At 37.3% G+C, this 16,319-nt stretch overlaps 1 protein-coding gene across 1 annotated transcript in view; it reads right to left on the minus strand.

Annotated features, from left to right (window-relative positions):
- The window catches only part of LOC106882999 (uncharacterized), a 234,092-nt gene that overhangs the window by 56,973 nt on the left and 160,800 nt on the right, over positions 1-16,319 (minus strand). The window contains exon 2 of the mRNA XM_014933857.2: positions 9,343-9,492. Within this exon, the coding sequence (XP_014789343.1) occupies positions 9,343-9,492 (150 nt within the window). The remainder of the gene's footprint in view (positions 1-9,342; positions 9,493-16,319) is intronic.

Below are 16,319 nucleotides of genomic sequence, written 5' to 3' on the forward strand. Positions count from 1 at the left end.
CACATATGCGATTATGTATATACATATATATACATGTATATATGTTATATATATGCATATATATATAAATATAATATGAATATGTATATGTGTATGTATGTTTGTACATACGTATGTATGTGTGCATGTATGTTTGTGTATGCATGTATATGTGTATATGAGTGTATATGCGTGTGTGTATGTGTATGTGTACGTATATATGTGTGTGTGTATATGTATGAGCGTGCTTGGTACAACCGTCTAATGGATGCTTGAAGTAGCGTACATTGCTATTTAGAATCATCCATGTTGTTCGATCAAGCAGACACTTAAGCATGATTTCCTTCGGGAGGCAGTTGCAGGCAGAGTAACCAACAAATATTTGGTTCTAGGTTAAACGGTATGTATTCCACAAATATTGGAAATACTGCCAGCTTTATTAATCATAGTTAATCATAGTTATTAAAGCGCCTATAAAGTGATGAACTAGATTTAACAAGATAAAACGCTAAAAAATCACCATGTGCTAATCAATAAGTCAAAATATCTAAGGAATCACACTAACCTAACTGTTGAATTGAAATCATTATGGTAGTTAAGGATTACGTGCCGTTTGTTATTCATATCACTAGAATGATTCACATTCATATCTGGATAGACATCGTCCGATTAACATCTTTGCTGATAATATTGCTAGGGACGTTCTCACACACATTTAACTAACCACGAGAATTTTTGTTAACTTTGAACCATTTTGTGCGCGCCATGTTCTCGAACATGTATTTAATTCTTATTTTAAGAAAGGAAACTTGAAATATTTCACAAACTATATGAACCAGAACCATAGCCGTCACTAGTGAATATGATCAGTAACATGTACCAAGCATTCACCAGTTGTTATAGGTATCTATGTAGCCGAAAACTCTCACACCTTTGACTCACATCGAGGATGTGACAGCTGGTAGGAGAGAAGGTTGAACCAGCACCAACGGAAAATGAAGTGACTTGTTCAAGGCCACTGTTGTGCAAGAGTACAACGCCCCCTGACGAGAATGGACTGGATCACTGCACATAAATAGTAGCGGTCTGAGAAAGTGAGGTAGTTCTTGCTAGTTCCAACTCTTGTGAACTCCTTTTTGATTGGTTAACTTCTTGAATTGTTGCACCGTGAGTTAAATTGTTAGTGTATTTAACTGTAGGCCCATGTGGGTAATAAAGAATAAAGTGCGTGCTAGTTCCTCGCTTGTAAAATCCTTTTTGATTGGTTAACTTCTTGAATTGGTGCACTGTTAAATTGTTTGTTACTGTTATTTGATTGTTTTGTGTCTAACGACATGTTGTTTTGCTGCTTACGGCGGCTTGGTTGACGCTTTTTTCCCTTGCTTGAAGGGGAAATCACGGTAATGGAGGTGAGATGTGGAAGTGTTGGCTCCAGAGACTTGTGGAGAGAGCTTGTTAAGAGTATGAAGAAAATAGATGAGACGATGGAGGTGTAGAACTTTGCAGAAGCGGTAAAAGATAAAAGTAAAGACGTGTGCTTGGAGGAGTTGAATAGATTCAAAGACATGCTAAAAAAAGGAGAGGAACGACGTAAAGGTGTCCTCTCCCAGTGAGAAACGGATTAAGTTAAAAGAAGAACCGTACTGTCCAGAACTTACAGTTTGAAGTTACTACGAATAGAGGTTGCAAACAGATCACAAGTTGAAAGGGCATTGATGCCAGAGGAAGGAAATATGCAACAGTAGAGGTGCGGTTTGCGCCGGAAGCTGTGTCCAGGCAGCAAGGCGTTACTCCCCTCAAAACGGAGTTCTTCTACCCATATACCTGGGAAGACGTGCAACTAGGGTAAGGGTAGAAGAAATCCCTCTGGAGGTGGATGTTGCGTGGCTGGTAGCTGCCATCCTGTTGGGAATGGAGGACAAGGTTCCGGTCTTCCAGGCCAAAAGAGTGCCACCAAGAAATTGGCAAGGGCAGGACCTGAAAATAATAATCCAAGCCGCCCCGGGAGATTTGGAGAGGATGGTGGAAACTGTCACAGTCGGAGAGAATGTAAGGCTGAGGGTCATGGTGGAGGGCAGGACGCTCCAGTGCTTTAAATGTGGCCAAAAAGGTCACATAAAAGTAGAATGTCCTCCATTTGCCGCAAAGGAAGCAACAAAAGAAACCGCACCTCCACCTCTTGCGACGACGTGTGTGAACGAGAAGGAGGAAAAGAAACAGGAGGCTGAAAAGAAAGAAGGATGGAATACAACCCCGAAAATACGGAAAAGGGGACAAAAAGAAACCAAGGCGAAATTGTGAACTCCTACCATACTCCCACCCATCTTCCATCTCCCCCCTGCAGTCACCAACCTTCACTCCGCCCCCTGACACAGACAATGACAAACACACAGGACAGGAGCCCGAAATTTCTCCATCGCCACCCCAAAAAAAGAAAAAAAGAAGAAAAAATGTATGCCATTTTGTATAGCAAAAGAATAAGAGGGGAAATAAACTCTCAAGTGTCGGTAGACGTTTCAAGTAAGGGATGGCCCGAGTACGTTGAATGCGCCATTGTAAGAAACGAAGAGAGGATTACACTAAAATAAAGATTCGGGAAGGAGATCGCTGATTTAGAAAAAGAGATAGACAAAAGTAAGCTATCACCAAAGTTGGCCTTTCATCACCTTGAACTCGGTAACTAATTGTAACGATTTAATGTTGTAAAAAAGTGTGTCAAAAAAGTTAAAAGAGGTCGCTCGGATGTGGGGTCGAGAGGACTTCATTTCATTTTTCATTATTCATATCCATCTTTCCCATTAGTTTTTCTATTTTTCCCCACATATATTTGTCTGCGCTTGTATCGTCCCTCTTTGTACACCCGTGTGGGTAATAAAGAATAAGGTTCGTGCTAGTTCCACAGTTCGTGTGTTGATAGTTCAAAGCTGGAGTTCAAAGTTCACAGCTCGAGTCAGCGAGTTGGATTATTGTTTCTTGAAAGATTGTTGCTACGTTCCGTGTGGTTACTGCCGTTTGTTTCGATTAAATTGTTATTACACTATTGCAGTGTATTCGTTTATCCATAGGGATATCGTTTATCCATAGGGATATCGTTTATCCATAGGGATATCGTTTATCCATAGGGATATAACAGCCACAATGCACCACGCTGGATTTAATATATATTTATAAGGGACAGTAGCGAAGGTGCATGGGTCAGTGGTTAGAGCGTCGGGCTAACAATCATGCGGTAGTGAGATCGATTCCCGGACCAGGCTGATTGTTGTGTTCTTGAGCAAGTCACTTTATTTCATGTTGCTCCAGTTCACTCAGCTGTAGAAATAAGTTGCGATATCACTGGTTCCAAGCTGTGTTGGGCTTTGTTTTTCCCTTAGATAACATCGGTGGCGTAGAGAGGGGAGGCTGGTATGGATGGGCGACTGCTGGTCTTCTATAAATAATCTTTCCGGGACTTGTGCCTCGGAGGGTAAATTTCTAAGTGCAATCCCATGGTCATTCATGACCGAAGGTGATCTTTACCTTCTTATAATGCCTGACAAGAGAAATTTTTCATGGTTCAGTCAGCAGAAAGGGATAATAATTATGTTCTTCATAGCTACTAGGTTTTATTTAAGCAACTGTAAATAGAAACGTGGCGGGAAGGAAATTTATGTGATGAAAATAATCTTAAAGAGTAAGGATTAGGAATAATAATTAGCGGGAAACCGAGGACAAGGAGACATAGAAACAATGACAAGGAGAAGAAATGGGTTTGTCGGGTGGAATTGGTTGGAAATGATATGTTCTATTTAATTGCAAAGAGTAGAGGCTGTATTGAGGTTGTCGGTAGAGGGAACATGAGGAGACAATATGTTCGTCGATGAGAGAATGCACTAAGAATTGTAAAAAAAAAAAAAAAATTCAAATGAATATGAGACTAGAGAAATGTGCCAACGTCACTTTAAGAATGAGCTAATCAATTAGAATTAAATAAAACCCATTAAATTACCTTTAGATACTGAGAATCAAAGGATTAGATTAAAACTGCTCGTGCATAAAACTAATTGAAACTGATATGATAGAAGCCAGATAAATAAGCAGAAAGACAGAAAAGAATGTTAAAGAAAAGTCAAAATGTATTAAAAGCTTAACTCAATGCAGTGTTACGAATAAAGTAAGAGGTATGATATGAACTCCAGTTTCAGCATAATAGATTGTGAATTAAGTGAATTACAGAGCGTAGAGACGAAAACTAGAAAATTATACTGAAATCCGAATCGTTTACTCTAAGAAATGAGATACAATATATGTAATATTTATGATGAATAATTTATATATGATATATATAATATATCTACCGTGAACATGGGAATATGATGTTTGATACACACAGGGAACTGCTCTTGAAAGTTGCAGCGGTATCTTTAGGAAAATACTTAAAAACAAATAAAGTGAACTGATTAGTTTACTAAGTGAACATAAGATGAAAAATACAATGAAACTTTACCTTACATAATGAAATATCAAGATTTAATAGCTAGAATTTAATTACAAGGAACAAAAGTTAGACAAGGATAAATTAACCGATTGGGCAAAAAGAAAACAAACGATGAGATCAAAATGGAATTCTAAAGCATGCTAAAAGGAAAAGAGGGAATAAAAAACGTCACCGTCAGCATTCTACACGATTCGACCGAGAGGAAGTCAGGTAGCATGAAAACAAGAACTAGTCACACATCTGTTGAAAAAAGACAAAAAAATCTGATTTAACTTGCCTAAACGCACGTACACACACACACGTCACATGGGACAGGAGACTAACACCAATTGCAGACTATGGAATTAATGCAAAGAAACAATTGGTTGCTCTGACTTTTTAAAGACAGAATATATGTATAAATAAGACTGCGTAGACAACTCCGACCCCTCCTGATGTTCAACGTGACACTTCTACAACCATCATTGCACGACTGTCAGAAGGCTGCAAGCGCTTGACGATATTCCAGATGTTAAGCGTCTAGTGTCAGTCTTCGTTTGATCGAAGTCTGCTGGTCTGTCAGAGACCAGCTGTAGAAAAACGTATCAGACGCACGGCGACCACACCTGTGAACTGTCAGTCAATGAATCGCTGGTGATTGCAGCATTAGCGTGCCTGCGCATCATCGACCACAGGATGCCCAATCCTCCAAGCAACATGAGTTCACAGCAAACAGCCCAGTGGAACTCATCCCTTACAAAAAGAAAAAAAAAAGAAAAAAATGCAGAAGTGCACATTCTCCAGTTTGGTGACACCTGAACTAGATCACCAAGATACGACGGTCAAGCGATAACAGCTTCTTGCTCATACGCCCATCCAAGCTCTTTTCCACTTGCTCTTTTACTCTTTTACTCTTTTACTTGTTTCTGTTATTTAACTGCGGCCATGCTGGGGCACCGCCTTTAGTCGAGCAAATCGACCCCAGGACTTATTCTTTGTAAGCCTGGTACTTATTCTATCGGTCTCTTTTGCCGAACCGCTAAGTTACGGGGACGTAAACACACCACCATCGGTTGTCAAGCGATGTTGGGGGACAAACACAGGCACACAAACATACATACACACACACACACACACATATATATGTACATATATACGACGAGCTTCTTTCAGTTTCCGTCAACCAAATCCACTCACAAGGCTTTGGTCGGCCCGAGGCTATAATAGAAGGTGCCACGCAGTGGGACTGAACCCGGAACCATGTGGTTGGTAAGCAATCTACTTACCACAAAGCCACTCCTGCGCCTATACTGCGTTAACTGTTTATTCTTTAGACTCTGCTGAAGAGTCCAAACTTTAGAAATTAAGAGAAACACTACTTTCCGGATGCCAGCGCGGGAGTTGGCGTTGACCTATAATCATGATAACGATTTCTTTATATTTTATGTTTATATATATGATTTCTTATTAATAACATTGTTCTGGGAAAAAAATAGAAAACCCTGAAATGATTAACAGAACAAAAGATTTATAAGCAATCACAAGAATGGACAGATATGACAAAAGTAGATATAATAGAAATCACTGGAAGTGCTTGGAAAAGATAACATTAGAATTTCTGCATAAAATATCTACGTACCTTACACCCGCACATGCCTCAGCGTTTTTATGAAATAATAAGATACCTTTCTCAAATACCAAAATATTGATAGAAGGGAAAATAATTATCTTCAAGAAAAAAAAAGAAAAAAATCTCCGATGGAAAGCGAGGAAAAAAGAACTACTTGAAAAATTTTTAATGTTTTCGTATCTTCTAAAAGTGATTGACATCAACACGATGTATATCATCATCATCATCATCATCATCATCATCATCATCATCATCAAAGCTTCTACCCGAATGACTCAAGTGCTGCAGAAGATTCTTAATTGGCAGTAAAGTCTAGTCAATATTAATAATTATGTGCAAAGGCAGTGAGCTAGCAGAATTGTTAGCACGCCGGGTGACATGATTAACGGCATTTCATCCGTCTTTACGTTTTGAGTTCAAGTGCCGCCGAGGTTGACTTTGCCTTTCATTCATTCGGGGTCGATAAATAAATACCAGTTGACCACTGGGGTCGATGTAATCGAGCTGCACCCTCGCCTGCAACTGTTCGACTTGTACCAACATTTAAAAACTAACGTTAATACCTCTGCGAGAAGGCGGCGGTGAGTTAGCAGAGTGGTTAGCACGCCGGGCGAAATGCTTTGCAACGTTTCGTCTGTCTTTACGTTTTGAGTTCAAATGCCGCCGAAGTGAACTTTGCCTCTCATCCTTTCGGGATCGACAAAATAAGTATCAGTTGAGCACTGGGGTCGATGTAATCGACCTACCCCGCACCCCTAAAATTGTTGACCTGGTACCAAAATGGCAAAATTGCAAAAAAACGCCTGAGATAAAATCTTGCGGTACTTGTTCCGACTCTTCACATATTGAGATCATATCCTGCCGAGGTCACGCTTCCTTTTTATCCTTACGGGATCGATAAAATAAAATACCAGTAAAGTACTGAAGTCGATGTTGTCGATCCACCCATCTCCTCAGATGCTTAAATCATCAACACTTATTAATAAATGCAATGATATTAGAGGGTTGCCTGCACAAATATAATCCGGATTCTACAGGAATAAATTGCCAAAATACGGATGAGTTAATGAAGGAGACTCTGCATACACACTTGATTTATCTGTTAGAAATAACAACTAAATTCCCCTGAAAATACACACTGCTTCCTTAAAAAGGAAATGACATGGATAATCGGGCTCAGGATTGCTTATCATAGTTTACTTGCGGCCAAACAATGAGAATAAAATTTTAGAATAGTGTGTAGAGCAAGTTCGGTGCTGCTATTTGGGTGCAAAGCCAATCTGACGTTTTAGCTTCAAAACAATTTTTTAAGTGGGAAATTTGCACGCATCATATTTTTAAATTCAAAGGTTGGTATTATTAAACAACTTAGGCCTAGTTTCACTTCTTGCTTAGGCTATGGATAGCATTACTGTTCCTATCAACAGATTATATCTGAATAGAAGTTGCCAAGTGTGCATTACGATAAGTATGAAATAGTATCATAACAGTAGAGATTATTACAAATCACTGCCAAACACCACATACCCACTACACATTTCTGGTATCCATTACCAATACATGTGTAACATTTTGAATTCTCTCGTTTCTCATTAAAAATGTTTTTGCTTTTCATATGTTGATAAAGTGCTTTTCTCTATACATCGATACCTTTCACTGTTCCATAATACTTAATGACTAACTTAGCTTATTGAGTTTTTTAAACAGTTTTTCTCTCTGGATTAAACTTGCTGATACAGACAAACAACTAAATGTTTTTTTTATTTAAAGTGGCTGTTGCAAGATTTTATGTGACACCTTTATTGATATAATGAAGTTATAGAGACAAGTTATATTATTTGTAGAGAAAATAACATAGTAAGATAAATAAGAAAGTCGAAACTAAAGGAAACAGATGATATTGAAAAGTGTCTGAACTTGGCCGGTTAAAGAACTGCGAAAACTCTAATATGGGAGTTTAAAAAAAATCTCATATAGGCCAACACAGCCATTCAAGACACTGACAGAGCATTAAATTTAAGAGCGAGATAGCGAAATTGCAAACACTGTCATATTCTATTCTGCAAGAACCGTTTGCAAACGCCTTGAAAATTAAAGGCCCTTGGTTTTACTAAATCTTAAGACATGAATTCATTGGCAGTATGAAAGTGTAACTTTTACCAGCTAAAATTGAAAAAAAGCAAATGACATATACCTGGAAATATCGCTAAACACAGAAGCTACAAAACATGAATAAAAAATTATTTCCTATCTTTAGTAAAGCTAATAGTTATAAAAAAGTAGCTGAGGTGATAGACACTATGAGAAAACGCCAATGGAAACTATATGAAAAATCAAAACAAAACAAAAAAATTAGTTGTATGCTGTCAACTTAATGTGACAGTCCCCTGAAGGGAATAATACTACTGTTGTTTAGACCTAGAAAGCTGCACCGCTTCCTGTCGGCCTTGACACATTTCCTGTGTCCTTATGTTTACAAGAGGGAGACAAGCACCTCCCCCAGCTAAGCCTGCATCCAGTGACATGTTTCTGAGTCTTTGCTTGTCATCAGTCTCCAGACTGCTCTGTAGTATTATTACAGTAGTATTATTCCCTTCAGGAGACTGTCACATTAAGCTGACAGCATACAACTACTTCATCGTATCACTACTGCATAAATCTCTCTGAGAGATTTAGAAATGTATTATTTCTAAAAACAAAAAAAAACTTAGAAACTAAGCTCAAAATGGTATAAAAGAAGACTATGGTAAGACTTTGGTAAGAAAGTCTACATTGCTAATACCTGAGAAAACTGGGTAAATGGGAGAAGAAGAAGAAAAACATGATATGATCGTCATACGACAATGCCATCATACGAACGACTGGATATTCAGTTCTAACGATTAAGACATCGGCAAAGAAAGCGCTTACATGACCAATACCTGAAAATGAAAGAAATGGAAGAAGACAACAGATAAAACTCTGACTTGAACATCATACAACAGTATCATCAAACAAATGCCATGTGTTCAATTTTAATGAAAATTATATTGCTAAACCGACAATTTCTATTTTAAATAAAGCCTCATTTTGTGTTGAAGAACAATCGAGATGGTATGCGTCCGTGTTCTGCGCTCTTCAGCAAATTTTCATCCAGTTTATAATGACCTCTTGGTTTCCTCTTATATTGTCCTCACAGTTGGCTTTACTAAATTAAAAACTGGTATCTTTGTTCCATATAAAAGCTATTTGTCTGAGTTTGAAAATTATTTAAAAGAAAGATTGTATATAAACTCACCACCAAGGTCTGTTTCTCTGACTATAGAACAGTAGAGTGAATTACTATTTTTCGGGCAAGGGGTCGGAGGAGGTGGTGACTGTTCGCATTCGCCGTAATATTTATCTCTTCTTGAGTCACAGCGAGAGCATTGTATCATTCCTTGCACAGCTGAAAAGAAATGAAACACAAAGATGTAAGCAATAAATATGCATGTACCGCTTCAAAACCTGATACTTATTATCAACAATTATATAGCACAATTTCTCTAGTTTTTAGGATGTAAATTCAATAGAAACAATATCTTCGAAATCTATCAGTTATCAACAAGAAGCCAATGTATATAAATTATTTAAGAAGTCGTTCAATAAGCTAACAAGACTGCAGTTCTTCTGAAACAGATTCCATACAAACTAGAATCGATTACCAAGGGAGATAGTGGAACCGAAGACAACTAGCCAATTCAAGAATAGACTGATGAATATTGGAAGAAGATTTAATTTGAAACACCCTTCTAATATGCTGAAAGGTTGCATTACAAAAAAAAAAAAAAGAAAGCTGCCATTTACAGGCCTTAACTTTCAGTCATAAAAAAAATATAAAAGAAACTATAAATCAAAGTAAAAAAAAAGTGAAATGGAAAGAAAAAAGAGAGTAATATACTACTACTACTACTACTACTACTACTACTACTACTACTACTACTACTACTACTATAAGTATTAGTAGTAGTAGTAATGATGATGATGATGATAATAATGATGATGATGATAGTAATAAAAATAATAATGACAACAGCATATCTGTTTCTCTGTATTAATTTTTGTGCGATGTTTGGTATTCCAGAATCACATTTTTATTTTAGAGTATCATAGGACGGGATTTATTATGCATGAAAGTTGTAAATGATGGGTATAAGTTATGTTATGTGTAAATCGATAGTTATGAATAATATTAAAGATACGCTCAATGCTTTTGTGTTTATGCAATACATGTTTATTATGCTTATATAAATTATTTTTGTTTTGTTTCGAACGATGGAATGTTATAGATTTGAAGTATATGTATTTTAATTTTTAGTAAAATGTTGAGCTATCTGGAATAAAGGATAGCTGCTATTAGGTGTTACTAGCTGTCAATTCCAAGCCATGCAGCTAATTTTTGTAGAAGTAGAGTGTGGAGACATGCATATAACTGGGTCGATAGGGCGACGCTGGTTCATATTCCACTCTGTGGGAGCTTAAGTTGCTTAATTTCTAAATAACTGTGTTCCCATAGGTGTAAACAATTGCATTATGATAGTCACAGCTCGCCATTATACGTAGTATGTATAATGTATAGAGTTAGCATGAGTGTAATTAGCTTGTAATGTTCCTTTTGGTTTAGAGAAGGCCACCAAATATCGTTCTACCAATGCTCAGATTAGATTTCGAATAGTCTGAGCCGGTTTTGCTATGGTAATTAAGTCCTGGTTTTGATTGAAGACTGAGTGAAGTGGCTTGTCTGCAATAGCTAATTCTATGTTAAACTTATACACTGATAAATATAATGTAATCTTCGATGCTTGAAAGACGAAGAGAATGATAAAAAAGGAAAATGTGAAGAAAAATACGAACAAGATAAAGCAAATGAAAATGACGACGATATAGAAGAATTGAGGGAGGCTGTAGAAAAGGCAGCAATAGTAACAGTAACAACAGGAACTCCATCTCAAACTCAGCAGATTTTCACTTTTGGTAATATCTTCCTTCTTTGATATACCGTGATGTGAGAGATTAACGATAATCCTACAGTGATCAGGCAAAAACAGAAATGTAAGAAGATAACTGGCATGTTCTTTTCAAATACGATATTTTTTGTTGACAATAAATCCCAGACATCAGAGGATGAAGAAAGTGGAACTAGTTTCATTCAATAAAATAGTTACCAGTATATGACTATAATAGATGTTCCTATTCGTGTATATGGTCTACATATTAACGTGTATGGTTTATATATGAATATGTATAATTCACTGAACAGTCCCTCAATGATCTGTTTATGTTGATATTTTCCCGAAGATTGTAGTGATTGGCAATTTTTGGAAGTTTAATTGTGAAGATCATAATTGTGTATTGAAAGTTGGAAATACATGCAGTGAAACGGTGGTAAACAATGCAGCCCATCTGTATCGTTTGATGTATTCTTTTAATGACTAAAATTATTCTCTTTTTCCAATTTAGCTGTTTGTCTTCCACACCTGTGTTGCATAATTCCTCAAATTGGTCAATGAAAAACAAATTAAATAAATAAGTTAAGGAGTGATTTTCTGAGTAGCGCAAGCATTAAATTCTTAAATAATTAAATTTTTCTAGAGAAAATTGTTACTGACTCTCAAAGATAAAGGGAGATAATATAATGGCATTTCAAATTCCTGAAAAGTAAACTAATAAGTTTTGGCGAGGCACTGAGTTGCTACTGATATGCTTCGACATTAATGGCCCTTGTCAGTATATACGAACATAATTTCACCAAGTTTTTGCATACAGAAAAAGAATTTAGAAGATTTTTGGCCATATTAATTTGTATAATTAAAAATATATACTTGGCTCTAGGAAATAACTGAAGTGGGCCAAAATGCATGAATTTAAATAAATCAAGGAATGATGTATTGAACACTATACATAAAACCCCAATTAAATTTCTCAGGTAGACAAAGATATAAAAAAAAGGCCTTCTAATACGTATTGTCAAGAAAGCATTAGAAATGATACAAAATGAAAACCATTCAAGAACCTCCCACATTTTACTTGTTATATCTTTATTATATTTGTTTGAGCGACAAGTGCTCATAAAACTGAAACTCTCTTCAGAAAACTAGACCTGAACGCTGCTGAGACAACTAAAAACAATCTGCTGTGGTATAGAAAATTACAGTTTATAAATCGATAGTCTAGCATTGATTCGCCAGGCGATTGTCCCTCGCTCTTACTGGTTAATCATTTTATTTATCGATGCTGCATTTGGACTTCACATTTTGTTTTTATAGTTCCATTGTAGTATAGAGCTATAAGTCTACTCGTTCAGGCTAAGCGACAGCAGCAGCAACAACAACAATAACAACAACGCTAACAATATTAATAGCCACAAGTGTAGTTACATGATCTTGTACAATTGCGCGTTCGCAACAACACAAACACCAACACAAACATAAAACCTAGTTAAAATGACTGCGATTTTTAAGATCCTTATTATCTTCTAACTACAATATTTATGTATCTATAAAAACATTTATGTTTAAGAATATCACGTCTCTTTTATATTGTTATGCTTTACAGATTCATAGAGATCTGAATGAAAAGTTGCAATAAGTTGGTTTGTGTTAATATGATTATAGAGTTTCTGTTCTTTACATTCGGGTTCTAATCAAGTCAACTTGAACTTTATTCTGTTTAGGGTCGATAAAATAAAGTACCATTCATGTACAGAGGTCAACATAATCAGCTGTTCTCGCTCCGAAGCTTCTAGTCTTGTACTTATTGTTAAAAGTTATTAATTTAATGGTAGGACGTCGAACAAATAGCCTTGTGTAGCCCTTTACATTCTAAGTTCAAATCATTACGGAAGTTAATTTTTCTTTCACCTTTAGGGCAACAGTATAGTGACTTACTAGCTAAGTAATGGGGTTGATATAACCGGCTGTTTCTGCCACCACATTTGTGGACTTGTGCCTAAGTTAGAAATGATATTGGTTTCAAATTTTGACGCATGGTGCGGATGAAAGGCAAAGTCGACCTCAATAGAATTTGAATTCAGAACATAAAGACGAAGGAAATGTCGCGAAGAATTTTGCCCTGCCAGCTCGCCGCCTTTAAGTTAGAAATAATATTAATGACTTTAGTGGTAGAGGAGCTGTGTATGTTTATAAGGAGAGCCATTACCTTTATAATGTTTTAAGTTATAGACACAAGGAAAAACGAATGTTGAGGCAGTGAGTAGTCAATTAATCTATAACAGTATATGACTTAGTTTCTTCGACACCTCCTCCTCCTGCATCGGACACGATGACTGGAAACCACAATTACAATCTTTGTATATAGTCTTCCAAAATCTTGGGTTTGTTCGCTGACACCAGAATGACGAACAAGACTAATTCGACTGGTATCGAAGGTATTTGAGCACAGAATGTAAAGGAACACACACACACACACACACACACACACACACACACACACACACACACACACACACAGACATACACACACACACTGTATCTCTTTCTCTCTCACACACATATACGCGCGCGCACACGCATGCACACGCACGCAAGCACACACAAACGCACACATGTACACGCGCGCGCGCATACATATATACAAAAGACATAAACAATTATTTCATTGCTCAACAGTTTCTGCCTATCACTTCTATGACCTCACAACATTCAAAACCGCAAAACGAAAAACAATTTACGTTAGATAACGCGTTTGCTTAAACTTTTGAAGGAAAAAAAAAATCTATATGAAAACCACTCATCTGAATGACATTTATTTAAAAAAAAAATGATCGAATTCTTGTTGTCAAGGAAACATTAGATAGGATACAAAAATGAAAAATCCATTGGGACATGTAGGGAACTCCCATAATTTTACTTGATTTCAGAAAGATGTGTAGCAAATCCTTTGAATAACATTGCATATTAAAAAAAAAAAAAAGAGAGAGAGAAGGAGAAAAATCTGCAGACTATTGAAGCCCTCAAAACAAGATAATTGAAGAAATAAATGAATTTACTGAAGCTAAACTCTGTTATACAGTTCATAATTTAGAATGTCAGGAAGAATGTATGATAGAATTTCAACTGAAGACTTAATTGAAGACTTACTGCAGCAATTTTAATGATTTGTTCTAATAAAATGTTTCCAGTGAAATGTTTATTGTGTTATGAGGCGAATTAAAAACATTGCAAACATTTTCACTAACTGAAATCTATCAATTTCTCATATATTCTCTCTCCACACACATGCACACACACACATACATACATACATACATACATACATGCATGCATGCATACATATATACATACATACACGCGAGCTCACACACACACAAATATAAATATAAGATTCAGGGAAAGTGGTGTAGGAAGAAAGTTAACTTCAAGGAGTCCGTAGTAAACACACGCACACACACACAAACACACACACACACACACACACACACAAAACAACTTTTAGGGACAATAGTGGTTTATTGAGACGGAAGGTTGTGGATTTTTTCGTATCGAAGTACGATAAACTGAAAAAGTTCTTTTCATATTTCACGGTAGGCGACGAAGGTTGCCGAGTGTGCAAATAAGAATACATGAGTTAAGGAATGGGGTAGATAAGACCCGGGCTACATATGCTTCATAGCAAGTGGAACCTCAGAAGTGGTAAACATCCAAGCGATTTTATACCGCAGGCTACTCTTCACGCCAAGGATATCAGCTTTTACTTGTTTCAGCCATTAGACTGCAGCCATGCTGGGGCACCGCCTTGAAGAAATTTTAGTCGAATGTATCGACCCCAGTACTTATTTCTTAAAGTCTGGCATTTATTCTATCGGTCTCTTTTGCAGAACCGCTATGTTACGAGGACGTAAACACATCGGCACCGGTTGTCAAGCGGTGATGGTGGCACAAACACAGACGTAAAGACACATACATGGATATATATACATATAAACGACGGGCCTCTTTCAATTTCCGTCTACCAAATCCATGCATAATACTTTGGTCGGCCGGATTCTATAGTAGAATCCACTTGCCCAAGGTGTCACGCAGTCGGATTGAACCCAGAACCATGTGATTGAAAAGCAAGTTTCTTATCACACAGTCACACTGGCATTCATCTATCTATTTTTTGTCTATTTATCTACATATATTTGTACGCACACACACATACACATACACATATCTATTTCTTTAAACATAGAGGGGACAAACAAAGGGATTAAGTCGATTACACCGACCACAGTGAGTAACTGGTATTTATGTAATCGACCCCGAAAGGATGAAAGGCAAAGTCGACCTCGGCGGAATTTGAACTCAAAGCGTAACGGCAGACGAAATACCGCTAAACATTTCGCCTGGCGTGCTGGATGGATGGATGGGTGGATGGATCCGTCTTCTGCCAAAGAACTGGTACCTTCCAACTCGCTTTTTCACCAAAAGAAGTACAGAAATAAGACCTCAAAACACCGAAAGCTGGTGATGCAGCATGGCTCGAACATCTGGCTGAAACCGGCAGACAAGAAAAGAATATATACATTCTTTTATTCTCTTGTTTCAGTCATTTGATTGTGGTCATGTTGGAGCAAAACCCAGGATTTCTCTGTAAGCCTAGTACTTATTCTATTGGTTACTTCTGGCGAATCGCTAGCTGACGGTAGCGTAACACATCAACATCGGTTGTCAAGCGATGGTGAGAGGACAAACACAGACACAAATAACAAATACATACATACATACATACATACATATATATATATATATATATATATATATATATATATATATATATACACACGGCGGGCTTCTGCAGTTTCCGCCTACCAAATCCACTCACAGGGCTTTGGTCAGCCCGACGGTATAGTGGGAGACATTTCCCCAAGGGGCAATGCAGTGGGACTGAACCCGCAACCATGTGGTTGAGAAGCAAGCTACCTACTACACAGCCACTCCTGCGCCTATATATATATATATATATATATTTACGATCACATCAGCTGCTAGAAAAACCACCGCAGAGCGTTGGAAGGGATGGAATACACCCACCCACGACCCAGAGGATAATATCCAAACACGAAAAATGGTTGCACATGCTGTAGGTGCAAGTCTGAAGACCACCCTGCAGAACCATATAGTTAAATTCAATGAAAAACTATACATGCAGGTCCAGGGAGCGGCTATTGGTGTCAGTGTGGCCGGAGACGTGGCAAGCCTATTCATGACCTGGTGGGACAAAAAGCTGAAAACA

Source organism: Octopus bimaculoides, chromosome 6 (genome assembly GCF_001194135.2).
Source record: "Octopus bimaculoides isolate UCB-OBI-ISO-001 chromosome 6, ASM119413v2, whole genome shotgun sequence".
Classification (NCBI taxonomy): Eukaryota; Metazoa; Mollusca; class Cephalopoda; order Octopoda; family Octopodidae; genus Octopus; species Octopus bimaculoides.